The 26082-nt window shown below is 52.6% G+C and overlaps 1 protein-coding gene across 2 annotated transcripts in view; it reads left to right on the forward strand.

Moving 5' to 3' along the window:
- The window catches only part of Adamts14 (ADAM metallopeptidase with thrombospondin type 1 motif 14), a 75863-nt gene that overhangs the window by 42197 nt on the left and 7584 nt on the right, over nucleotides 1-26082 (forward strand). The window contains exons 5-19 of one of the 2 annotated variants that reach the window (XM_076557184.1): nucleotides 1910-1993; nucleotides 2451-2598; nucleotides 5069-5174; nucleotides 7066-7209; nucleotides 8096-8228; nucleotides 9386-9499; nucleotides 11073-11221; nucleotides 12814-12989; nucleotides 16395-16528; nucleotides 16879-17002; nucleotides 18318-18398; nucleotides 21457-21620; nucleotides 24359-24451; nucleotides 24654-24822; nucleotides 25398-25530. In XM_076557184.1, the coding sequence (XP_076413299.1) occupies nucleotides 1910-1993; nucleotides 2451-2598; nucleotides 5069-5174; nucleotides 7066-7209; nucleotides 8096-8228; nucleotides 9386-9499; nucleotides 11073-11221; nucleotides 12814-12989; nucleotides 16395-16528; nucleotides 16879-17002; nucleotides 18318-18398; nucleotides 21457-21620; nucleotides 24359-24451; nucleotides 24654-24822; nucleotides 25398-25530 (1952 nt within the window). The remainder of the gene's footprint in view (nucleotides 1-1909; nucleotides 1994-2450; nucleotides 2599-5068; nucleotides 5175-7065; nucleotides 7210-8095; nucleotides 8229-9385; nucleotides 9500-11072; nucleotides 11222-12813; nucleotides 12990-16394; nucleotides 16529-16878; nucleotides 17003-18317; nucleotides 18399-21456; nucleotides 21621-24358; nucleotides 24452-24653; nucleotides 24823-25397; nucleotides 25531-26082) is intronic. The other variant, XM_006972702.4, reaches the window with a different exon arrangement.

Below are 26082 nucleotides of genomic sequence, written 5' to 3' on the forward strand. Positions count from 1 at the left end.
GTGGTTAGCAGCCATTGTTATTTCCATTCTGTAGGAAAAGGAGTTTCGTGCTGTGCCCCAAGCCAGCCAGGTGTTTAAAACAAAACAGCTAAGGGGGCTGGAGGGATGGCTCAGCAGTTACAGCTGCCTTTCCAGAGGGCCAGGGTTCGACTCCCAGCACAGGCCTCTCACAACCATCTGTCACTCCAGTCCCAGGGGGTCCGACACCCTCTTCTGGCCTCTGTGGGAACTGCATGCCCTCGGTACACAGGCATCCAGGCAGGCAAAACACTCATTACATAAAATTAACAACAACAACAACAACAACAAAAAAGCAGAGCTGAGATTTGAACCCAGGACTCCAAGCAGCTGCTTTATTATTGCCTACCTTGACTGGCTGAAGAAACCATTTCTTCCTAAGACTCTCGCCTGCTATCTGGGATGTTAGTCACATCAATGATGGCGTAGTCGATGCAGATACCAGGAATCACAGTTAAAGGTACAGAACGTTTTCCACAAACGCAGCAAACAGTGTGTTTAGTGTAAACTAGCACACAGGCATGCACGTGTGACAGGAAGTTTGTTAACTGTGGCCATTATATAGTTGGTTGCTAAGTGATTTAATTGTGTGTGTGTGTGTGTGTGTGTGTGTGTGTGTGTGTATGTGTGTATTTACAGTGAAATATTTTGTTTGGTTTTTAAGCCTTTAAAAAAGCCTTTGTGTGTGAGTGTGTGGTGTGGTGTGGTTCATGTGTATGGTGTGCGTGTGTATGTGTGTGTGTGTGTGTGTGTGTGTGTGTGTGTGTGTGTGTGTGTATGCAGGTGTGTAGGTGTGTGCATGGCACAGTGTATGTGCAGAGATCAGACAGCAATTTGGGGTATTGGTTTCTGTCTTGCTTGAGTCAGGGTCTTTTTCATCAGTCATTGCTGCCAACACCAGGCTGGCTGGTCCGCAAGCTTGTGGGATTCTTCGGTCTCCATCTCCCATCTCCCTATAGGAACACTGGGGGGTGGGGGTGGGGGGTGTGGACTGTTTCATCCTGCTTTTACTCAGATCCCCAGCCCCTAAAAAGGCCATTTAAAGCAAAGAAATCTGGAGTGTCTAACCCAGTGTCCTGGGCTAACTCAGGAGGTGGACAGCCTCAGGAGATGGTGAACGTCCCATCCTTGGGAGTAGACAAACAGGCTGTATCCTTCTCTGTCCAGGCTTCCAGACCGGGACTGGGTTTCTGGATGCAGCCTGTGGGGGACTCCTCAGTCTCCCAGACCCTGGACCTGTGAGACGAAAGGATTGTTCTGAGCTGAGCTCCTCCTCTCGATGGAGACTAAGAACATCTTGTTCAGACGTAGATCTGACTGGGGAGAACTGGGGTGTGAAGACGGTTTCTAACATGCTCCTGGGTGATGCTGTCGCTGCCCACCCGAAGGCTCTTGGGCACTGCCCTATTCTGGGGATTTACCGTGGGGAAGGGTCCGTGTCTGGGGCTCCACTGTGCTGGCACCACCGAGTAATGCCATTCCAGCGATAATTGGAAAGTGCTTAGAGATGTTACGACAGGGATCTTCAAAGGGGGGACCCTTGAGTCGGGTGACCTCTCTGGAAAGACTCTTCAGAGAGGGACAGAAGAGCATCTTGGTCAGCCCCTAAGCTTGAAGCCGTCCCTTTCCCCACAGACTCGGGCTATGTGGAAAGAGCTCGGAGTTGGGATTCAGGGTCTGGGATTTGAAGCCCAGCCACGTGTCCTTGGGCAAGTCATCACCTCTTAGCCTCAGTTTCTTTACTGGGTAAAGTAGGAAGGAAACGGCCTGCTGGGTAAGGTCACGGAGGTGTGGTGAAACTGCCGTATGGTAGAGCCTGGCCCGACGTGTGGCACGCAGCAGGCACCCTCAGGGAAAACTGCCAGCTTTTCACTCTGTACTCTCCTTGTAGGTGGATGAGATTTACCATGATGAGTCACTGGGGGCCCACGTGAACATCGCTCTCGTCCGCTTGATCATGGTGGGCTACCGACAGGTGAGCCCCCGCGGACGGGGGCAGGGGGTGGTGGCGGTGGGGGGGGGGTGGCGGACAAGCCGGAGAGTTACCTATCAAATCCCTCTCCTAAAGGAGTCTGTTGGGAAAGTGAGGTCTGGGTGTGGAGCAGTGATGGAGACAAGTCCCGTCACTGTTGAACTTGCAGACTCTGACCTCTGCAGCCTTAAACCTAATGCTCCCTAATGGGGGTGACGGTCACACTTTCCTCACAGGCTACCATAGAGACTGGATGAGGGAGGGGAGTGTTCAGTGCAGTTGACCGTCTTGCAGGTTGAGGAGAATGGAAATAGTCTGCACCAAGTCTCTAGTGGCATGGGTACGGGACAGCGTAGGGGGGGACTCTGTGCCAGCAGCAGCCGGGTGTGGACAGCTGGTGATCTCTAGGAGAGGCGCTGCCGTAACCTGTCCACTGTCGGCACCTTCCTGGTCCCTGCAGTCCCTGAGCCTGATCGAGCGGGGGAACCCAGCCCGCAGCCTGGAGCAGGTGTGTCGCTGGGCACACTCCCAGCAGCGCCAGGACCCGAGCCACACTGAACACCATGACCACGTCATCTTCCTCACCCGCCAGAACTTCGGTCCGTCAGGTATGCAAGGGACTGTACTTAATGGCCAGATGTGAGCAGCCTGCAGGCCAGAGGTAGGTGGAGAGTCAGGGTTGGAGACCTGGAGAGCAATGTGATGTCTGTGGGGCTCACCCCAGGGAAGAAGCGGGGACAGGACCTAGATGGACAGAGGGGTAAGCCTTGGAACTTAAGGACTGTGGCCAGAGAATGTACCATGCTTCGGTGGCCACTGTCTGAGTCCTGCCTGGAGCCTACCTCTGCTGGTTGAAGCCCCCAGTTGCTTGAAGACCTTAGAGACCTAAGCCATGCTTCCGCTTACACCACACTGTGAGCACTTGGGGAGACTGTTTGGCTGTAGGAAAGGAAACCTATGCCCCATGCCACCTCATGGAACCAGGAGCTCTTTAGCTTCTGGATTCGCCCAAGTTGCAAATAGGGGGGAAATGTAATATTCACATTCTCCATCTGCCTTCTGCTCACTGGGTAGAGGGCAGTGCAGAAGTCCATGGCAGTATTGACAACCGTAAGCATCTATATACATGCCACTTTGAATATGGGGAAACTGAGGCACAGGGTGGTGAAGAGACTTACCTGTGCCTCTTACCAGCAAGAGACACACTGAGGCCACATTGGTTCTCTAGATCTCACGTTGAGCGCTTTTGGGGTGTTTTTCTAGTTTAATGGTGGAAATGAGTCAGCTAGCTTGCCTACCCAAGGGCTCCTTTGTCTGGACCACCAGGTTCCAAATGTGTCTAGACGCAGATGTGTGCATCCACATGCACAGACACGTGCACATCCACAGAGACACTGTACACATATGTGCACTTACACTCAGACACCCAGACATGTACACCTGGACAAGACACAGGCACATGTGTGTGGAACGGCGTGTCGTGTCGCGCTAACCCCAGAGCGGCAGGCTGAGAGGCTCCATGCCGTTTCAAACTGCGCCACTGCCCCATGCTCCCCAAACCCTGTCAAAATGGAAGGTGGGATCGGGACAACTGTAAGTCAGGAGAGCACCCTAGTCACGGCAGGCCTGGGTGAGGAGCCCTTCCCATCCACACCTCCATCTCCAGATTGTGCCAGCCTCCACTCCTGCTGCAGATGGGGGTCTGTTTTGGTTGTTTATTTACCACCTGGGATGGACTGCATGGTCCCTTGCAAGCTCAGCTGAGGCTTAACCACTGAGCCCCAGACCTCAGCCCTAGAGGCGTTCCTGAAGGAAGACCCTTGGCTTACAAGCCTTTGTACACAGTGGTGCCTACTAAGAGTGTTGCTGCCTGCTCTGTTCCCATGTGGCCCATCCATACCTTTGCCTGCGTCTCCCCAAACTAGGGAGAGTTATCTTGCCTGTTCTCCAGCTTGGTGGCCCTCAGAAGTCACTCCCTTGGCCTCTTTCCCTGGACCCGGCAAATCTTCCAGGGGGCCATTCCTTTCCTTTCCTTCACCTAGAACTCTCAGTCCTTGATCCGTGGTCCTCAGGCACATCTGTACTCAATTCTCATCTCCCTGCTGAGTCAGACCCTCCTTAATGATGGGGTGTGTTGGGAGTAGGGGCTATTCTTCTCTGTTTTCCTCATGGTGTCTGCAGAGAATTATTTCTTCTTGTTCTTGTTCTTGTTCTTGTTCTTGTTCTTGTTCTTGTTCTTGTTCTTGTTCTTGTTCTTGTTCTTGTTCTTGTTCTTGTTCTTGTTCTTCTTCTTCTTCTTCTTGTTCTTCTTCTTCTTGTTCTTCTTCTTGTTCTTCTTCTTGTTCTTCTTCTTGTTCTTCTTCTTGTTCTTCTTCTTCTCCTTCTCCTCCTCCTCCTCCTCCTCCTCCTCCTCCTTCTTCTTCTTCTCCATCTCCTCCTCCTTCTCCTTCTCCTCCTCCTCCTTCTCCTTCTTCCTCTTCTTCCTCTTCTTTTTCCTCGTCTTCTCCTACTCTTTCTTCCTCTTCTTCTCTTCTTCCTCCTCCTCTCTCCTCTCCACCCCCTCTCCTAGCTCCTCCTCCTTCTCTTCTCCCTCCCTTCCTTGGTTGCTGTTGTTAATATGTGTCTCTCTGTCTTGTCCAGGCTGGTCTCAAAACTCCGGGACTCATGTGGCCTTCCAGTCTCAAGAACAGCTGGGGCTATAGGCAGGAGCCACTGGACCTGGCTTCCCCACAGTACTCAGCACAGGGCCATCCCTGACCTCCACATAGAGTGTTCTGAGCTTGTTTGTTGAGTGACTCACAGAATTAAAGTATGTACAGGCATGGGTCTCACCAGGAAGTTTCACTTATGCAGAGGAGTTGCTAGCTAAAGCTGTAGGCCAAGAGCAAGTCCTGATACTGGGACATGGTGGCAACAGGCCCATGTTTGTTCTCTGGGAAGAGGTTCTTGAGAACCTTTCTTCTCCAGGAACCTCCGGCACCCACCAGGTTGGGATGTCTCTGCATTGCTCAGGCTGGGCACACAGGGTCAGCACAGCCCACCTCACCTGCCTGTGACCTCTCTCCTCTTCCCTGGCAGGGTATGCACCTGTCACTGGCATGTGCCACCCCCTAAGAAGCTGCGCCCTCAACCACGAGGATGGCTTCTCTTCAGCTTTTGTGGTGGCGCATGAGACCGGTCATGTGTAAGTAGCTCTGGGAGGGTGGGTGAGTGAGCGGCTCTCTGGCTATGGGCTGAGTATTGAGCTCAGAGGGGGGTCTGAGGGTAAAAAGCCAACATCAGGTTCCGTCACTGACACATGATAGCTACCAGCTGCCCGTGGCAGGAGGTAATGCCCGTGGCTGTGGGGACCACATGTGCCCTGGCTTTTGTCAGGCTGGAGGCAGAATGCCTGTCATAGGTGGACCTGCTGTCTGGGTGGACTCTATCCTTGCTGTTTCTCCACTCTGTCTTTACCCCAGCAGCCTTTAGAGACCAGTTCCAGCTCACCTTGCCCTCTGAGGGACTGGCCCCAGCCCACCATAAACAGGCACACTTAGAGCCCAGGCAGTAAGCCAGTTGGGGCTGGCAGCCAGTCCTGTGGACTCGGATGCTGTTTAGAACACATTCGCTCACTCCCTTGCCAGCATTTAGTTTGTTCTTTTTTGTTTGTGTGTTTGTTTTTCGAGATAAGGTCTCATATAGCCCAAACTAGTCTCAAACTAGCTGAGGGTTGTCCTTGAACTCTGGACTCTCCTGCTTCAGATTACCCACATTCTGGGATTGTAGTCGGGTGCCACCTCCCCTGGCCTCATTCACTATTTCTTGAGCACCTACCATGTGCTGGGGTTTCGACTTGCTGTAAAGGGCAGGAGATGCCCACTCTTTCCTACGTAGAGGCCCCTCCTTGTCAAGGTCAAGCTTACAGGTCTATGCCATGTCCATCTAGTGGCTAAGGGCCAATGAAGTCACTGACAGTATATAAGAAAGATGGCTCAATGGTTAAGAGCACTGGCTAATCTTCCAGAGGTCCTGAGTTCAATTCCCAGCAACCATATGGTGGCTCACAACCATCTGTAATGAGATCTGGTGCCCTCTTCTGGCCTATAGGCATAAATGCAGGCAGAACACTATACATTAATAAATAAACAAACAAACAAACAAAAAAGAAATTAGGAGTATTGGGCTCTGGTCTTGAATATCAGTTTAAAGGGCAAATTTTTAAGTTTAAACTTTCATGGCTGCCTACTATGTACAGAACCATACACAGAGGGAGGGGTGGTCAGGTTTTTTGTTTGTTTGTTTGTTTGTTTCAGACAGGGTCTCATTATGTAGTCTGGCTAGCCTGGAACTCACTATGTAGATCGGACTGGCCTTGAACTCATAGAGATCTGCCTGCCTCTGCCTTTCAAGTGGTAGATTAAAGGCATGCGCCACCCCCACCCATCCATCTATCAAGGAGGGTTTTAAGAAGTCCACACACTGAGGGATTCCATGAGTGAGGCCAACTAGTTAGAACTTAATGAGGCTGGTCCTTGCGTGAGGAAGCCTTTCAGGGGGTGATACAAGAGCTGCTGATAGCAGGACCGAGTGGCCCTTGCTTTGGAGATCAAGTCATGGATGTGGCAGCTGGAACTAATGTTGTACAACAGAAGCCCCCACAGGGACCTTCTACCAATCAGGCAATGGGCCCCGGGGATGGGCCTACCAGCTTGGTGCCAGCCACATGGCGGCGGGAGTGGGGGGGGGGGCTGGGTGCAGGAGGAACAGAATGCACACCCTTCCCAGTCCTGTCTGTGGGCTGGGTGTGTCCAGGGGCCTGGATAAGCCTGGGAACGTTGAGAAGAGTGGGACAAGGAAGGTGAGTGGCCCTTAGTGTCCCAGCTGGGCCATCTTCAAGAGCTGGGAGGCTGTGGACAGGGTCTGAGGGAGGGGTGGGTCTCCAGCGGGGAGGAGAGGAACAGAGGCATGGTCAGGAAGCGGAGGCTAGCAGGCCCAGTCTGAATTCCTGGTCCAGGTGGTGTCTGCTCTTTGGGACCCATCGGCCTGCAGGCACAGGGTCAGGACCCACACGGTGACTGTCGCTTGCCCTCTAGGCTTGGCATGGAGCACGATGGCCAGGGGAACGGCTGTGACGACGAGACCAGCCTGGGCAGCGTCATGGCGCCCCTGGTGCAGGCTGCCTTCCACCGTTTCCATTGGTCCCGCTGCAGCAAGCTGGAGCTCAGCCGCTACCTCCCGTAGGTTACCTCCGGGGTAGGGATGGGTGGGCAAGCCCAGGTGACACAGCCTGAACTCTGTCCCGCCCTCACCCCACCTGCCTGGCCTGGTCTTTCTGTGCCCCTTCCAGCCCCCATCGCCCCACGTTAGCACCACAGGTGGGTTAGGGAGCCTCCCACCGCAGTGAGACCGAGGGACCGAAAGCGTGCAAGTCCTAGTAAAAGCCAGGGTTGCCTACCCTACCCGGGTGCTAACTAGAGTTCTCTGTGGGCGAATCTGTGTTCATTAAGCGTGAAGATGACGCCATGCTGCAGATAGAGCTAGAGCGGTTCAGTTCCCCAGGGCCCTAGAGACAGGGATGTGGGGAGGGCATGAGGACACGTAGGACAAGTGTTCCAAGCAGACAGAGACACTAGTCACTGACCTTCCATAGCAGCTGGCTGGCATTGCCCACCCACCATACCTTCTGTGACTCAGGCAGTGTGCCCTCAAAGGGTCCACAAGTCCGCTCCAAATCTTATCCACAGTGCAAGCCAACACCACAAGCCGACTCTCAGATGTGTCTATGAGGCCATAGTCACCAGGGAACATAACCCTGGCCCTACCCTGAAGGACGGGACAAGGGATGACCCTTGAATCTGGAGGTCAACTTGACCCACCCTGAGTTCTTTAGCCAGGCCTTCCCTTCCTTGGTGCCCATGCCCTGGGAATCCTCCTGCTAGACAGTCATAGAGGAAGAGGGAGGCTGTGACATCCCATCCTCCCTGAAAGAGACAGCGGGGGCCCAGGACAGTGGACACAAGTTCCTGTAGGCCTTCCTTGCCAGTTGAAAAGCCCCAACCTGGGAAGGGAAGGCTTGGGATTTCTAGCCTTCAGGCTGGCTCATTTTCCCTGTTCCCACTGCAGTTCCTACGACTGCCTCCTCGATGACCCCTTTGAGCGATCCTGGCCCCAGCCCCCTGAACTGCCTGGGATCGACTACTCCATGGATGAACAGTGCCGTTTCGACTTTGGCACTGGGTACCACACCTGTTTGGCTGTGAGTAGGCTGGGTGCCAGGCTAGTATGACCCAGGCCATTGCTTTACAGGATTGCAGGCTTGGCTCCAGCACAGTGGGAAGAGGTGGGGGGCAGGGTGTAGACTCTACCCAGTCCTACCTTCAAGCCCTATAGACAGAGAGGCCTGGGCACAGAGGCAAGGGGAGCAAGCAGCCATTGATGCCCTGGCTGGTCTTGGTCCCTTGGGTCTACCTGTGAGGTAGCCCAGGTGTCAGGCCAGGGGCTGGGACAAGAAGAGTTCCCCACCTCTGGACACTGTGGTGGGGCGTGGTGGCCTGTCTCCTTAGCCCTGTGTCTGCAAGCCACCTTCCCATGGGGGCATACCCATGTCTGCATCTTAGACCAAAGAACATAGCCCTCTCAGCTCCTACTCTTCAGGACAGGGCGAGCCTTAAGGCTGGAGGTCAGCTTGACCTACGCTGAAGAGACTCACACCAGAGGGCATTTCAGGATAGGGACATGTACAGAATAGGCTTCTGTGACCCTAGTGCTTTGTGTCTACACCCAGAGAATGAAGCCCCCCCTCTTCCTCCGTTCTGCAGGAGAGGCGGCTCCGTGTAGCCTTGAACCCTTGCCTGGTGATTCTCCCCACTCTCTGGCCCACGCTGGGACATGTAGCTTGACACAGTACTGCCTTGGGGCTGGAGAGCAGGGTGTGAACGCCAGTGCCTACGTGCTGTCTTTGTGGGATGCCTGTCTGCCTTAGGGGAGCCGCTAAGAAAGCAGTGATGAAATTGGGGGTATCCTTCCAGTGTGGAGCACAAGATGACTGACCTCTGACCTCCCTGGGTGTCCATATTAGAAGGAGATGGGGAAATTTCAACTTCATGCGGGTCCCCTCAAGATCCGCCACACTCCACAAGGATCAGGGGCATCCTGGGCCCAGACCTCTGTGGAGTCGCCACGTGGCTTCTGTGAAGGTCGGCGAGAGGACAAAGCATGTGCACCGTGAAGGAGCCCTTTTCAGACTACAGGGGGGCGGGCACAGAGGAGGCCCAGGAGCCATTGGCATTTAGGGTTGAGTGGATTTTCAGAGTATAGGAGGTTCTGGCTACCTCGTAGCGTCTCCGGTCCCAGCATCCACCATGCCTTCCTTTTTCTCTGTCACTACCTACCTCATTCCCCTGCCTCACACAGTTCAGGACCTTCGAGCCGTGCAGGCAGCTGTGGTGCAGCCATCCCGACAACCCATACTTCTGCAAGACCAAGAAGGGGCCCCCATTGGATGGGACGGAGTGCGCACCAGGCAAGGTACCTGCCTGGGTGGGGCTGTGTGGAGGAAGTAGCCCTCCTAATGCGGAGACCATCCATCCCTGGCATGGGTGTAAGTGCCAGGGCCCTGCTTCTATGTGTCGTGGATGGTACCCACGCCTAGAGTCTTCTCATGACCCCCACGCTTCCGCATTGCTCTTTGTCACGTGGTCTCTATGGTCAACCTGGGGTAGCCTGGTCACTTGAGCTACAGCAGGCTTGAGATGACCAAACCCCAGATGGGTTAAGGAAAGAGTCAGGCCACAAGGTGAGTGGCTAATGGAGAGGGATAAAGGGGGGACTCCAGCTGTCCTACCTCCTCCCGCGCTCCCTGGCTGCCTCTTCCTCACACCACATCTCTCTTTCTCCTCTTCTGCAATCTGCCCTTCACGTGTTTGCTTCCATGAGCCTGTACGATGCAGAGAATTCCCTGGCCAGTCTGAGAGCCCCAAGCAGCCCTATTTTAAGTCCCATATCCTTCTCGGTCCCAGTCCTGCATGTGGTTAGCCGGTGGGTCTCCACCTTGGCTACATGTTGCAGTCCCCTAAAGAGCTTTAAAAATCCTACTCCCGGACTAGGAGGTGACCACAGAGGGGTACAGAGAAGTTTTGGGGGCGGTGGTGAAACTGTTCTAAAGTTCGGCTGTGGTGAAGGATGTGCACCTATGGATTATGAAGTCGTTGAATTGTACACTCAAACTGAGTGGGTGGGGTGTAATCCTGTGGGGTGCAATCCTGTGGGGTGTAAGTCACCCCTCACTCTAAACATCTCAGGACCCTAAAAGGTTGACTGAACTGTTCAGGTGAAGCTCAGATGTCTAGGTTTTTTTAAGTCCCACCAGGGGACTCCAAGATGAGCAGTTCATCTCTTGAGAGGCATCCAGAAAATGCTGCATTTTTCCCAATACCCCGTGATAAAATGGAAGAGCGTCACCTTAGGTCTTGTCTGAGTATCCAGCCCTGTGCCTGCAGTTCTTAGAGCAGTTTAACCAGTGAGCAAACCGAGGTCCAGTAAAGTGAAGAGGCCTCACACGTCTGGTAACAGCTGAGCTGGGATTCAAACCCGGGCTCTTCAGATTCTCTGCATCTATCCCTTGGCTACAGGCCACAGACTTGGCTCATGCATGTTTATGGTCCCTGCGGGGCGTGTGGGGGGGAACATTTCAGGGTACAGGTGAGCTTCAGACAGGATGAGACAGTTACCTTTCCTTCCCTCTCAGCCCCGCCCACACCGGACAGGGTGATGCATGAATTAGCTAGTGGCCCATTCACTGTCTTCACAAATCTCATTGAGGAATGAATGTTGGCTGTTTCTGGAGGGCTGTGTGTGCTGCTGTTGACTGCGCGGTGCTGTTACCAGCAGGGCACTGAAGGAAGATGGCTTTTGTCTGAGGTGGCTCAGCTACCTATATTTCAGTAGGACTGGGATCCTGTCCAGTTCATTCCCCAGGCTAATCTGTAAATGGCTCTCTCTTTCTGGGTTTGCCGTGGTCTCTATCAGCTGTGCTGCAACCCTTATTTCAGGCTCCACTGTGGTGGCCCGAGGTGACCACGTGCCCTCTGCTCTACCCCAGTGGTGCTTCAAAGGTCACTGTATCTGGAAGTCACCAGAGCAAACCTACGGCCAGGATGGAGGCTGGAGTTCCTGGACCAAGTTTGGTTCATGTTCTCGGTCATGCGGAGGTGGAGTGAGATCCCGAAGCCGGAGCTGCGACAACCCTCCGTGAGTGCAGTGGCCTGGGTTGAGGTGGGCAGGGCAGGAGATACCACCTGCCCAGATGGCTGCTCATCATCCTAGCACTTGAGAGATGGGGATGCTGGGAAGACCAGCCAGAATCAGCGAGCTCCAGTTTCAACATGAGATCCCATCTCAATGAATAAAGTGGAAAATAAGGCAGATGCCCAATGTCAACACACACACACACACACACACACACACACACACACACACACACACGTATACATCCATATACTTGTAACCATGCATACACACATGCACACCACACACTCGGGTACATGCAGAAAGAGAAAAAAAAGAAAAGAAATAGTGGTTATGGGTGATGCACTGTTTACCTACAAGGATTGGCAGCTCACCGCCACCCAAGCAACCAGTGTCTGCTAACCATGCCGACCTTATAGGAAGGATAATCAACATGGTCTACCTTGCAATTCTCCTCTATTGCACCACAGCCAAGGTGGTAGGACGGCATGGTGGCGTCTACTCTGATAAACTGCCTTGTGTTTGCCACAAGTTATCCCCTTGATCAGAGCTACCGTTTATTAAGGTTCCTGTAGTAATAGCTTTTTGTCTTACACGGCTTAAATGGAATAATATGTGTGCTCATCACTGGAGCGAGGAGGGTTAAGTACTCCACAGGCAATGGCTGCTGTGATTAGGAAGTGTTCTGAGCACTGTATACAGGATGCTATGTGCTCACGTGGTAAGCCTGGAGTTCTCCTAGTGTATCTGAGCAGGGCCGAGTCTCCGTTTTGTTACAACAGGAGGTGAGTTATGATGGCCCCATGTTTCAAGGGGGGAAATCAAGGCACAGCAAAGTCAAGTGAGTGAACCAAGGCCACAGGGTCGGGACTAGGATATCAGCTCTTCTGGTTCAAAATCCAAGTCTCTTTGGTAAGCTCCTTTGGCTGCTATGAATCGGAAGTAGATGGGGAGAACTCCTTGTCCTGACTGAGTGTCTACACAGTCTGCAGTAAGGACTGGAGGGATTAAAAGAATAAGGAAGGCTGATGACTGACTGGTGGAAAGGGCTAGCCAGCCCCTGTGTCTGTCTGTCATTCTGTCACCCGTAGCCCCCCCACCCCCCGCCTCCTCCCCCTGCAGGGAGATAGGAGCTAGCTCTCTTCCTGCAGGTAAAATAGTCAGGGAGGAAAAGGATCTGGAGAGGCCAGTGTTGTAGCTCACTTGGTGGAGTACTTGGCCAGCGTGCGGCCCTGGGTTCAATCCCTAGCATCACATAAATTGGGTATGATGCAAACACCTGTAATCCCAACACTCAGGAGGTGGCGGCTAGACGATCCAAAGGTCAAAGCCATCCTCAGCTACATAGTTCAAGCCAGCCCGAGTTATAGGAGACCCTGTCTCAGAAAGAAAAGAAAGAAAGGAGGATAAAGTCAGTTCAGAAGGCCCCGAGGTCAGCAGACCCAACACTGCAGGTCACCGCTGAGCTGATAAGTCACTGGAGGTCTCCCGCAGCAGCTACAGTAGGACTGAGCTGTCCCAGGTCTCATGTAGGAAGCTTCCTTCTTCCCAGCCTTCCCGGCCAGCCGGATCACCTGGTCTCTCTGCCACTGCAGTCCAGCCTACGGAGGCCGCCCATGCACAGGGCCCATGTTTGAGTACCAGATCTGCAACAGTGAGGACTGTCCTGGGCCCTATGAGGACTTCCGGGCCCAGCAGTGTGCCAAGCGCAACTCCTACTATATCCACCAGAATGCCAAGCACAGCTGGCTGCCCTACGAGCCTGAGGACGGTGAGTGGCCCTGCCCTGCCCGGCTCTTTGCCCGTTCCCATTTTCCCACCTCTGGAGGCATGAGGACCTGGGGTTGCCACAGGGAGCTGGTGGGCAGACTCACCCAAGTCCTTTGGGTAGGCCTGTGTGTCCCATACTTCTGGAGTCACCATCACCATTGAGGCCATCCCCGGTTGGTGCACATATAAGGCAAGCAGCTTGCGGAGGCGGGGACTTCTCTCCAGGGATGCTGATAGCGGGTGTCCTTCAGATGTTTTTCATTCCCTGTATAAAAAGGCATCTGCCCTAGAAAAGAGATGACAGAGAACATTTAAGTTAGCCAGATGTGGTGGTGGCACACCTTTAATCTTAGCATTCAGGAGGCAGAGACAGGGAGGGAGGGAGGGAGGGAGGGAGGGAGGGAGGGAGGGAGGGAGGGAGGGAGGGAGGGAGGGGGAGAGAGAGAGAGAGAATGAGAATGAAGCACAGGCTTAGTTCACTTCTTGGAGTTTAGGAGTGTAGTACCCAGTGTTCAACCCACTACAGGCCACGCGTCTAGGTGTCATGGGTCAGGCATCCCGTTGGCAGTTGCTGAAGGTCATTTGAAAGGCAGGAGGGTGGGAACCTGGGGGATCCTCATGTTCCTCCACCCCAGGCTGCCCTAGGTAGACACAGGCCTTAGGACTTGCAAGGTCTGATGCTAGGACCACACTGAGGCCAACACCAGTCATTTCATGCATGCCCAGTGAGAGCTCCTCCTGCAGCATTAGACCAGGAATGGCCAGGCTGCCTGGCTCTTGTGGCCTGAGGCTGGCAGGGCTTTGCTGCTGCGGTGATTTCCACCTATTGGGCCCCAGGCAGCTCCTGTGAGAACAGTGGCTTCCCAAGTCCAAATTGATCTCAGCACCCTGAGCTCCCGGGCTCCAGCTTACGGCAGATTCCTCAGGTTGCAAGGGACTTTCTGAAGTCTTGCCAGTCCCAGACTTCCCAGCAGTATCCCTTGCAGGAGTGGGCAAGAGCTTCCTTCTGCTTGGATTCCTCCCACTCTGGGGAGCTCACCACTCCTTAGCCTCTGTTAGCTGCCCAGACACCTGGCTGCTGGGTCCACTGGAAGGACCCTGCTTTCTCATCTGGAGGCAAAGCTCTCAGACTCAGACCCCATCAGGAATCTGACTCTCAAGCAGGCTTTCTAAAGTGGCCTTAGACGTTGTAACTTCAAACTGGAGTCCTGTGTGAGGGAAGCAAGAAGTGACCTGGTGCCTCGGGAGCTTGGAGAGAGGAGCAGACACTGCAGGGCTCCTCAGGATGGGCTTCGGCAAGGGCTGGCTTTGAATGCCTTGCAGGTCCACTGGGAAGGCAAAGAAGCAGAGAGGCCTGGGCAGGCAGGGCAAGAAGGTCAAGGGACAGCTGGACCTCAGGCTTTCCCAGGACTTCAGACCAATTCCAGGAAGTGAGCTAAGCCCCCAACCTCACTTTTTCTAAGAAACACAGCGAGTGTTTATATGTTCTCTGCAGCTTCCTTTTTAGGACATGATCAGCCGGGAGAGAGAAGGGAACATTTCGTTTTGGGACATACAGTTCTCCTACGGGTGTGTCCAGCTGCGAGACCCAAGTGACTTCGCAGTTAGAAACTTGGCTGAACCATTCCATGGGTGGCCTTAAGCAATTTACTCAGCCTCTGGTCCTGTGTTTCCTCTGTGGTGGTAGAGCCTGGGCTGGGGTGTGGCTCAGTGGCAGAGCACTTGCCTAGCATGCATGAGACCCTAGGTTTGATTCCCAGTACCGGTCAGAGGAGGAAAAAAAAAAAGAGCCGAGAAGGTAATCTAGTTGTAAAGTGTTTGCCTTGCAAATATGTGAAGTTGAGTGATTCCATATTAAAAAAGATAAGTCTGGGGCTCAGAGGTTAAGAACACCGACTGCCCTTCCAGAGGACTCAGGTTTGATTCCCAGCACCACATGGTGGCTGACATCAGTCTGTAACTCCAGTTCCAGCGGGATCTGATGCCCTTTTCTGGCCTCCATGGGCACTGCACACACATGGTGTACAGATATACATGCAGGCAAAATACCTATATACATAAAAAATTAAAAATAAGCCTTTAAATTTGTTTAAAACAGATCAATCTAGGCACAATGGCATATACTTGTAATCCCATCACAAGGGAGACAGAGAAAGTTGAGTCTCTGGGATTTACTAGCCAGCTAGCACACTCCAGATCCAATGAGAGACCCTGCCTCAAAGAACAAGGTGGGGACTAGGAAGTTACTCCGTAAATAAAGGGCTCATAATCATGAGGACCTGAGTTTGAATCCCCGGGACCCACATAAAAGCTGGGCACAGTGGCACACATCTATCTATAATCCCAGTACTGGTGGGGATGGGCAGGGACAGACCGATCCCAGCCAAATCAGTGAAGCCAGGGTTCCATGACAGTGAACCACCCTCTGCCTCTCAATATTAGATGGTGAATGACTGAGGAAGACACCTGATGCCCATCCATCTCTGACCTCCACATACTTATACATTCATACATGTGCATACAACACACATACATACATACAAACCCAAAGTGATAGCTCCTGAGCAAACACTAAGGTTGTGTTCTAGTGTGTGTGTGTGTGTGTGGGGGGGGTAACTAAGTTGTCCATGCTCTTCTAAGTAACCCCTCACTGATGTTCACATAAGTGACCCTAATTAAACTCATTGGGTCACTAAAAAAGTAAGTGTACATCCCATAATGCTAGAACCTTCCTCACTCGGATGTTGAAATGAGATGAATCAAGTCATCATGACAAGAATTTACTATTTTTCTCAAAGGTGTGAAAGGGCTTTGGGAGGATCTGGTATCCGGTGAGCATCTGCTAGGTTGGTGCATATATACATACGTGTGTGTGTGTGTGTGTGTGTGTGTGTGTGTGTGTGTGTGTGTGACTTATTTTTAGTTGTGTGTGCACACACTCATGAGAGCAAATGTGCTTGCAAGGTACCCACAGAGACCAGAAGGTGTCACATCCCCTGGAGCTCGGATCACAGCTGGTTGTTAGCAGCCCCTCCTGGGTGCTGAGACTTGAACTCAGGTCCACTGGAAGAGCAGCAAGCATTCTTAACCACTGAGCTGTTTCTCTAGCCCTAGGTGTTGGCTTATGATTGGTAGTTTGTCGATCGGTTTTTCTCGGTCAACCTGATAACACATTTTAACTGATCGGCGGGCGGCCATGAAAATAAGGGAACTGAGGCTCAAAGTCTGGAGACCTTTGTCTCAGGTCACAAGACCAATCCATAAATGCCACAGCAAGGCTCTTAAACCCATTCCCCAGTCAGAGCTCCTACCACTGCCCGGGAGCTTAGCCCTGGACTCCTTGGCTGAACCAGATGCTGATGGCGTCCTGAACCAGTGGGGCTTAGCAGTGTCTGTCTCCTCACAGATGCCCAGAAATGCGAGCTCATTTGCCAGTCTGCAGACACTGGAGATGTGGTATTTATGAACCAAGTGGTCCACGATGGAACGCGCTGCAGCTACCGGGACCCTTACAGTGTCTGTGCTCGCGGCGAGTGTGTGGTGGGTACCCCCGCGGGCTGGTTTATGCTCTGCTGGCTCACCACGGGGCCTGGAGGGCTGGCTGCCCTGCCATGTTTTGGTTCCCCGGATGTTAGGTGTGGCTCACCTGCCACACCTAAGGACGGCTAGGGCTGCTGCCGAGGGGTCCCTTTCTGTCCTACACCATTAGGCAAAAGAGGTGATTTGAGACCTCGTTAATTACCACACTGGGTGAAGACTTCACCTGGGTCACAGGGTGAATTTGGGGGGAGTTCTCATGGGCCGGGGCCAGGGGTCTCAGGAGGGAGCCAGGGGGCCTGCGAGGTGGAGGCAGGGGAGCCTCCTCCTCCTGACCTCACCTCCACCCCCAGCCCTTTGGTTGTGACAAAGAAGTGGGGTCCATGAAGGCGGATGACAAGTGCGGCGTCTGCGGTGGGGACAACTCTCACTGCAGGACCGTGAAGGGGACGCTGGGGAAGGCCTCCAAGCAGGCGGGTAAGCATGGCTGGCTCCTTGACCAGCGCTGGGGAGGGGAGGGTTCTGGAACCTGTCTGCTGACCTTCTCAGGCTGCATGTGGTTGGTCCCTTCTCTTCTGGCATGCTAGCATTGACTCAGAGCCCAGGAGCTCAAAAAGCTTTTTTTCCTATTTATTTATTTATTTATTTATTTATTTATTTATTTATTTATTTATTTATTTATTTATTCATTCATTATTATTTATTTATTATTCATTCATTCATTTATTATTATTTATTTATTTACCTATTTATCTGTTTATCTACTTATTTATTTATTGGTTAGGCAACATGGGAGGACATATACTCAGCCTGTTATGATTTATTATGTGTGCATTTGGTCGGGGGGGGGGGGGGAGAACGGACCCCAAGGGTATCCCGCCAGTGCAGCGAAACATGCACGCCAGTGATACACAACCCAGACTGCACCCACATGGAGAGTTTATTATAATAGAGAGATAAAGAGGCAGAGAGGCAGAAAGAGGGAGACAGACAGAGAAAGGAGGGGGTGGGAAATAGATGGAGTTTTCCCTTTAAAAGAGACTTTTTACGTCAGGACACAGGGTGGCGCCAAGGGGCGGGATCAGATTGTTAACACAGCCATCTCTTTGACCCTGGGCCTTTTGGTGGGAGTGAGGAGTCAGACAGTACTAATGGCATGGCCATGCCTGGACTGCTTATTTTCTATTCTCATTTGAAAAACAAATTCTGGGACGTCGTTTTCTGCTTTGAGTTTCTGGTACCCTGAGTTCTGTCATTTCCACCTCCATCCTTAGCAAACTCTCTCGAGAAGAGGACCGGTACTCCTGTACAGGTCTGAGTGGAGTCAGTCTGGTCCTCTTGGAGGAGTTTACAGCTTTGCCTCGCCCTTTGAAGCAGGGGAAGGCTGGTGACCAAGAGAGGCTTGTTTCCAAGCTTTGGGTCGGCCCGAGAGAGCCATGTAGGGTCTTCACGGCTGATGTCATCTACATCCCTGCAGTCGCTTAGGGAGCCAAGAGGGGGAGGGAGGATTAGAAAAGAAAGCAGAAAAGGAGGCTGTGAATGGGAAATAAAAAGCAACTTACCTGTGCGGACATCAGTGCACACAGGAGTGACCCCTAGAGGGCGCTTGGAGCCACAGCATCTTATGTGCCCTCCCCTAATTTCTAGCCAAGGATGTTTCCTTGTTCTGAAAGTTTCTACGACTGAGAAGTTCTAGTGTTCCCGGTGGTGTGGGGTGAGGTGGGCGGGGTGTCGAGCAGAGAGCCCCCCTCTCAGGACTCTCTTTGCTTTTCTGGATGCCCCTGGGTGGCAGCCGCTCTCAAACAGGTCCAGATCCCGGCAGGTGCCAGGCACATTCAGATCGAGTTGCTGGAGAAGGCACCCCACCGCATTGGTGAGTGCCGTGTATGGGGGAGGATCGGGCGGGTCCCAGAGAGCAGGTGGGACCTCACAGACTTAGATAAAGGCAGACAACCCTTTTTAATTCTTAAATCGATGCCGAATGGATCAACTGTCCCATAGCTCAAATTCCTGAAGGTCTAAAGGGGAATGCAGTAGACACGCCCATTCCTCAGGGCTGGCTTCTTCCCACTAAGAACAACTACTGTTCGAATTTCTTATGTGAGCAGACAGCTTCTAAAGAAAAGTCAGGTTCACAGAAGGGCTCAGGCAACTCCCAATTCATGGCACACCACCGAGAATGTAAGGGTGAGAAGCAACAGTTGTTACGGGATCTCAGTTCTGTGGCCATGGCCATGGCTGACTCAGCTGGGTGGTTCATCTACTGGGTGCCTGAACCCCAACAGGTAAACACTGGCAGCTGGTGGGTCGGTTGGGAGATACTTGGCCTAGGAAGTGTGGAGATAGTATTGGCAGTCGGCTGAGCCAGGACTGACCCCCAACAAGCAAATCCGGGCATAGTCATTGGATATTTGTCCCGTGGCCATCTGCAGTAGCAAGAGAAGGGGGGGGGCGGGGGCTCCCAGGGTGGTAGCGCTCTGCAAGCCTCCACATTGTTTCCTAACGCTGCATTGACCCAAGTCATGTGGCCAAGGTCCTGGGTTCAGTGGTTAGGAACACACTTCGTGTTTCCTCATGGAGGAAGTGGTAAGTCACAGGGTTAGGAGGAGTGGACAACCATTTCTGCCGTCCACCCTATGGGCCCGGTGTCCCTATTCTAATGCTGTTTAAACAGTTACTAGACAAGGTGTAATGGTTACACCAACCCGAAGCCAAGACACATTGAAGATTGGATCCCCAGAGGCTGGGAGGATGGCTCAGTGGGCAGAGTGTTTGTCATGTGCACACGAGGTCCTGGGCAGTAGCTGTGTGTGCCTGTAATCATCGCATTCGAGCAGTCGGCGCCAAAGATCCTTGGAGCCGGACCCAGCTGAATTTCTGAGCCTCGTGCTCAGTTAGAGACCCTGTCTCAAAAATAAGTAAATACATAAATATGGTAGAGTGACTGAGGAAGACTGTGATGAAGATTCCTGGCCTCCACGTTACACCACACACATATACACATATACACAGACATGTACATATGTGGAAAACGTGTGCATGTACACACACACACACACACACACACACACACACACACACACACACACACAAATTAGAACCCCCAAACAGATTAAACTTTAAAAGTCAAGGCCAGACTTAGTGGTGGTAGTGATGCACACCTTTTATCCCAATACCCGGAAGACAGAAGCAGATGGATCTCTGTGAGTTCAAGGCCAGCCTGGTTTACATAGCAAATTCCAGGCTAGCCAGGGGTACATAGTGAGACCCTCTCCCAAAATAAAATAAAATAAAATAAACATTCAAGTTAAGAGCCATTAAGATGGCTCCATAGGTAAAGGCTCTTGCCACGCAAGCTGAATGACCACAATTTGATCCCTGGAAACCATGCTAAGAGATGGAAGAAAACTGACTCCACAAAGTTGTCCTTTAACCCCAACCCATAGGTCATCACGCATGCTCCCCTCACCAATAATAATAAATAAACATTTTTTTTCAAATTTTAAAGTTCCTGTTAAGACATTAATGCAATATGAAAGATGTTTTTATTATTTGGTTTGCTTTGGTTTTTACTGAAATGAAATTGGCAGTCAAAAAAATAAGCATATCCAAAAGAGATTCCTCTATAAAATCATCCCATAGATCCGCGGTGGTAGGGCCTGTGTGTGGGAGAGGTGGGATGAATGCTTAGTGTGCTGGGGTTCTTTTGGGGTGGCGGACGTCTTCTGAGCTTACACAGTGATGATGATTGAGTGTGCTAAACCACCCCTGGGTTGCACACTTTAATAGGGTGAATTACACGGTGTGGGTTGCATCTCGCTTGCAAACCCAAGAGCTCAGTTTGGAACCCAGCCTGGCAGCTGTGGGCAGCAGCTGCTTCTGCTTCAGGGGGTGCCTGTGTTTTCCAATGTCAGTCTCTTCTCAGACCCCCTTGTGGAGAGTATGTAGGCTACAGTATCTCTGTGGCATGTCCCAGAGGCCTTTTCAGCCTCTTCGGCTACCAAGTCGTGCCGCTTTCCACTTATCCATCACAAACACTAACATGAAATGCCAAGTTTCTTGGCAAGCTCGGCTATCACAAAAATGTTTCCAATCATCGTTTTAGATTATTATTGGTAATATGAGACGCTTCAAGCTTCCTGGAGCTGTCTCTTTCTAGCGCAGCTGCGGTGGCTCCCACTCTTCGGCCTTGAGGGCACCTGAAAGGCCATAACTCATCCACGCAGTGACCACAGGGAAACTGAGGCCTGGGGTCCATTCAGGGCCTTCTCTGGGCTCTTAGTCACTCATGGGGGATGAGGCAGAAGTATCCTGGGTCCTAATCTCCCAACACTAGCATCATGCCTTTGTCGTTTCTATGGCAACAGTGGCAGCAACTGGTACCCATCACAGGTTACAGAGTCTGTTACATACATGAGTTCCTTTCATTGCCTGGGATGGTGTGTGTGTGTGTGTGTGTGTGTGTGTGTGTGTGTGTGTGTTGGGGACTATTGTAAGATCTACCTGGGCCAGCAACCCTGGGTGCTGGCTACAGTGATCAGTCCCACTTTCGAGAAGGGAAAACTGAGGCTGCCCAGGGACAAAGGGACTTCCCTGTGACTAGCTTCCTCTCCTGTGCTCTGGGCTTTGCTATAGGGACAGCAGCATCCCTGAGGGCTGGGCTTTTGGAAGAAGGTTAAACTGAGTCATAACTACAGGTGGCCATTCGTCAGTGTGGAAGAAGAGAGGGGGTGATACAGGATGGGTGGTGTACATCTGGGCCCAGAGGCAGGACAGGTTTGCAGAGGGCTTCTAGGTGGTCCTGATGGGAGAGCTCAGGGGGAGAAGTAGATGAGGAACCCGAGGAGGGGCCTCCTGGGAAAGCCTTGAATGTCAGAGTCATGGGCCTCTGTAGAGGGGAATAGAAAACTCTGCCCCTCTCCCCTGGCCAGCGGTGAAGAACCACGTGACCGGAAACTTCATCCTCAGCCCCAAGGGCAAGGAGGCCTTTACCAGGACCTTCAATGCACTGGGCCTGGAGTGGGAGCACGCAGCAGAGGACACCAAGGACAGCCTGAAGACCAGTGGGCCCCTGCCTGAAGCCATCGACGTCCTGGTGAGCCTCCTTGCCTGCGGTGGCCTTTCCTGTCCTTTGTGGCCACTTTCTGGTCCGTACATTTTAAAATGGCCTCCCCCAGGTGTGTGGGAGGCCGAATGCAGCGGTTATGTGTTCCTTTGCATGGGGTGAGAAGTGGGGTCTGGAAGGGCGCTCTGTGAAGCTAGGGCTAGTTCCTGTGTCCTCACAGTATCCCTCAGCATCCACGTGCACTGTGGCATGGTAATAGATGTGTGAGGACTAAGGTGGTTTTTGGACCTTTACGGCAGCTGGCCTGAAGGGACTGTGGTAGTGCCAGCCTCTGAGAAGGGGACAGGGCCCTTATCCTAACTGAGGTCCATTGCTGCCCATACTCCCTAGGCCAGGGCTCATGGAGCAGGAATTGGTAATTCCTCAGACTGGTTTACAAAAGCTTTGTGCCCTTGTCATCAGCCTGACCTGACAACAGGGGCCTTGGATGGGCTGTGTTCCTGGTATTGCCCTCACTGGTCAGTGGTGTTCTGGAGGGCAAATTCTGAGGCTGCTGGTGTGAGAGTTCCCTCTAACACATCCTTTCCATTCACCTTGTGTTTGTGGCCATCCTTGTGTGTGTCTGGAGCCAGCTGATGTTTGCTCAGGGTACAAATAGTCTCAACAATGATGCTGAGTCAACACAACCTTCACATAGAAAAGGTTGAGGTCCTACCTCGTGCCATATACAAACAACTCAAGGTAGATGAAAGGCCCAAATGGAAGAGTGGTAGTCTGATGCCGGGTGGCGGCGGCGGCGGCGGTGGCGCACGCCTTTAATCCCAGTACTTGGGAGGCAGAGGCAGGAGGATCTCTGTGAGTTTAAGGCCAGCCTGGTCTACAGAGTGAGTTCCAGGATGGGCTTCAAAACTACACAGAGAAACTCTGTCTCAAAAAACAAAACAAAACAAAAAAGAGTGGTAGCCTGTAACACTTAGAAGGAAATGGGTAAAATTTCACGACCCTCTGTTCTTCAGTAACGAGACAAGCAACAAAAGGAATAGATGTACAACATTAGACTTCATCAACCTGGGAACATTTGTGCATTAAAGGACATTGTCCAGTTGTAAGAAGAAAGGCCATCAAGATGGTTCCTGCTTCAGGGCACTTGGTGCCAATGCCAAGCCTGACCTCAGTGTCCAGAGTTCACATGGTGGAGGGAGAGAACTCACTTCCTCAGCTTGTCCTCTGACTTTCATACTCACACCAGGGCATTCACCCCTTCCCCAGTCCTGCCCTCAAATAATTAAAAAAAAAAGTAAGTAAAAATGATCAGGCATGGTGGCACACATCTATAATCCCAGCACTTGGGAGGTGGGTTACATGAGTCTTTGTCAGAAGAAGAAGAAGAAGAAGAAGAAGAAGAAGAAGAAGAAGAAGAAGAAGAAGAAGAAGAAGAAGAAGAAGAGAGGAAGGGAAAGGGGGAGATGTCGCTCAGTTGGTAGAAAGCTTGCCTAGAGTACAGGGGTGAACCTCCATGCCTGGTCTATGGTACTGAGGATGGAGCCTGGTCTACATAATGAGTTCAAGGCCAATGTGGGCAATGTGAGACCCAAGAAGAAGGCGGGGGTGGGGTGGGGAGGGGGGAGTGCGGGGAGCTGTGGAGAGGAGGAGGAGGAAAGAGGGAAAGTTAAAAAGGTTGCTCACTGTCCCCATTACTCATCTGTCATGTGGCTGCATGTGTGGGGAGAGATCTACCCCCACCCCACTCCCCTGCCTCAGGTGGGAGAGCTGGCCCTGGCATCATAAGAGGGAGAGAGCTGTCCCTGTCCCTCATCAGCTGCAGCACTTGGGAGCATGGCCCCTACACCTCAATTGAGCAACACAGTAGAGCTGGCCATGAAGGTGTAGGTGTGGGAGAGCCGACCCTGAGGATGTAAAAGCTGAAGAACTGGCCCCGCCCCTTGCTCATCTCTACAAGGGGTGAACTCGCCAGGACAATGCTGGTGAGTTCACCCTGGTGAAGACACGGGAGAGATGTCGGGCTAACCAACCTTGCAACTACCCAGGCCCAGAACCAGGATTATATATTGGCTCACCCCAGCATCCACCCCACCTGTGATCTGCTGGAGCACAGGTGTGGGGGGGGGGTGCGGGGAGCGTGGCTCCTACAGACCCAGGGCTATAGGATCTACATGACACAGGGCAGCAACAGGACGTCCAGGAAGAGTCCCAGTGAGGACCCAGTGTCAATACCATAGCAGAGACCAGGCAGGGGCCTCAAACCCAACCAAGATTCTTTGCAATTAACAACGCCTGCATGTAAAGATGTATGGATAAAGGGGTTTGCTGCGTGATTTACTGTGTCACACTGTAGCTTCCATGACGAGATTTTCCCTCTCTTCCTTTTTTTTTTTTTTAAATTTTATTTTGGGGTGGGAGAGGTTGCAGGGGCAGAGGGCAGATTCGAGGGGGTGGGAGATGGGTGGGATTGGGATGTATGATGTGAAAGACACAAAGAATAAATTTTTTAAAAAAGTTAAAAAAAAAAAAAGTTGCTCACTGGCAGCCTGCTCAAGTCAGACAGTTTGGATACCAAAGACTTGGGCCTAGGGTCTTCCTCTCCTCTGGATGCAGGTCTATGGGGGAGAGAACGGCTCATGGCCTGGTCCTGGCTGCTCTTGGGTTTGATGCATAGCAGGTGTTTATTCCAGGGAATGGGAGTTTGTGAATGTCCTGCCTACCCCCAGCTAAGTACTGAACAATCGCTGGGCTGCACACTTGAATAGGGTGGATTACATGCTGTGGACTGTGTCTCAATTACAACCCACGAGCTCACTTCGGAACCCGGTGGCTGTGGGCAGTGGCTGTTTCTGCTCCAGGTGGTGGCTATGATTCCCCGCCCCCCTCCTCTGTCAATCTGTGTTTAGACTCCCTCATGGGGAGGGTTTGTAGGCTACAGTATCACCGAGACATGTCTCAGGCCCTCTGCCCAGTCCCCAGCGTATTCCTGACCCCCTTGGACCCCACTGGACCTGCTTCTGTCTCGGGCCCTGCACTGCCTCCTTCTTGTCTTCCCCTCAGGTGCTACCTCCGGCGCAGGGTAAGCCCCGAGGTAGCCTGGCCTACAAGTACGTCATCCACGAGGACCTGCTGCCCCTCATCGGCAGCAACAACGTGCTCCTGGAAGAGACGGACACCTATGAGTGGGCTCTCAAGAGCTGGTCCCCTTGCAGCAAGGCCTGTGGAGGAGGTATCCGCTGTTGGGGGTCCTACAGTTCCTTGTGGGGGAGAACAGACCAGAGACTCTGGGTGGGGGAGTCAGGAAGAAGCGTCTCCTTTTGAGGTGGGTTCTTGTCTCAGTGTCTCCTTGATGATCTCCCATGCCTGGAAACCATTCTGAGCTGGGCATTGGGTGGAACCGGGGCTTCCAAGAGCTGGCTGCAGGGCAGGTTGTCTGTTCAGCTGTCTGAAGCCACTTCGCCCTTCACCAGGGCTGGCAGAAGGAAGAGTCTTATAGAAAGTTACTTGTGGCCGAGCAGTGGTGGCACACGCCTTTAATCTCAGCACTCGGGAGGCAGAGGCAGGCGGATCTCTGTGAGTTCCAGGCTAGCCTGGTCTACAGGCGAGATCCAGGAAAGGCGCCAAAGCTACATAGAGAAAAACAAAAACAAAACAAAACAAAACAAAAAGTCACTTGTATAGGACAGAGTGCTGGGACAAGGAGGGAAAGAGGCTCTCTAAAAAGTAGCCCCCTGAGGACAAGAACAGGTCAGGAGGTCTGGACAGAAGGCCTCCAGCTGGCCCACAGCAGCCCGACCTTTGCAGGAATCCAGTTCACTAAATATGGCTGCCGGCGCCGCCGGGACCACCACATGGTGCAACGGCACCTGTGTGACCACAAAAAGAGGCCCAAGCCTATTCGACGGCGATGTAACCACCACCCGTGTCCCCAGCCCACGTGAGTGTTCGGATCCCTGCCTCTCTCCACCCTGGCCCACGAGGACGGTAGCTGGAGTTGCTACGCCAGCACTTTCTCACGCACAAAGCCTGCAACCAGATCCTTGGGGGGCACATGGCTGGCACTGTGGCCACCCTCCATGGCCAGCCATCCCTGTTGGGTTTCATCACTGCCAATCTCCACTGCCCCAAAGAGGAAGGCACCCCATCTGGTTTGCCCCAACTAGTATTCTTTCAATGATAGAGCCCGAGTTTGTCTTGGGGAGGCAGGGGGTTCCTATCTTGGGCAAGAATGCTATCTACCGCCTTTTCCCTACCTGGTCTCTGGGGGTCCAGCCCCCCACCATGGCTAATCCCTGGTTAAGATTCCCTAGCCTGAGGAACAGGCTGTTCAGAGCCCAAGGTTATGTTCTTAGGATTATTCAGAAGAGTGTGAAGGGAGGTTCTTGAGCTGGGCTTAAGAACTCCAGGTTGCTCCCCTCAGCCTGGGGCGGTGCTGCCCGGGGACCCCCAGAGAGGTGGGGGTAGCTGCTTGGCAGGAAACTGCAAAGGG

The sequence above is a fragment of the Peromyscus maniculatus genome, chromosome 21 (genome assembly GCF_049852395.1).
Source record: "Peromyscus maniculatus bairdii isolate BWxNUB_F1_BW_parent chromosome 21, HU_Pman_BW_mat_3.1, whole genome shotgun sequence".
Taxonomy (NCBI): Eukaryota; Metazoa; Chordata; class Mammalia; order Rodentia; family Cricetidae; genus Peromyscus; species Peromyscus maniculatus.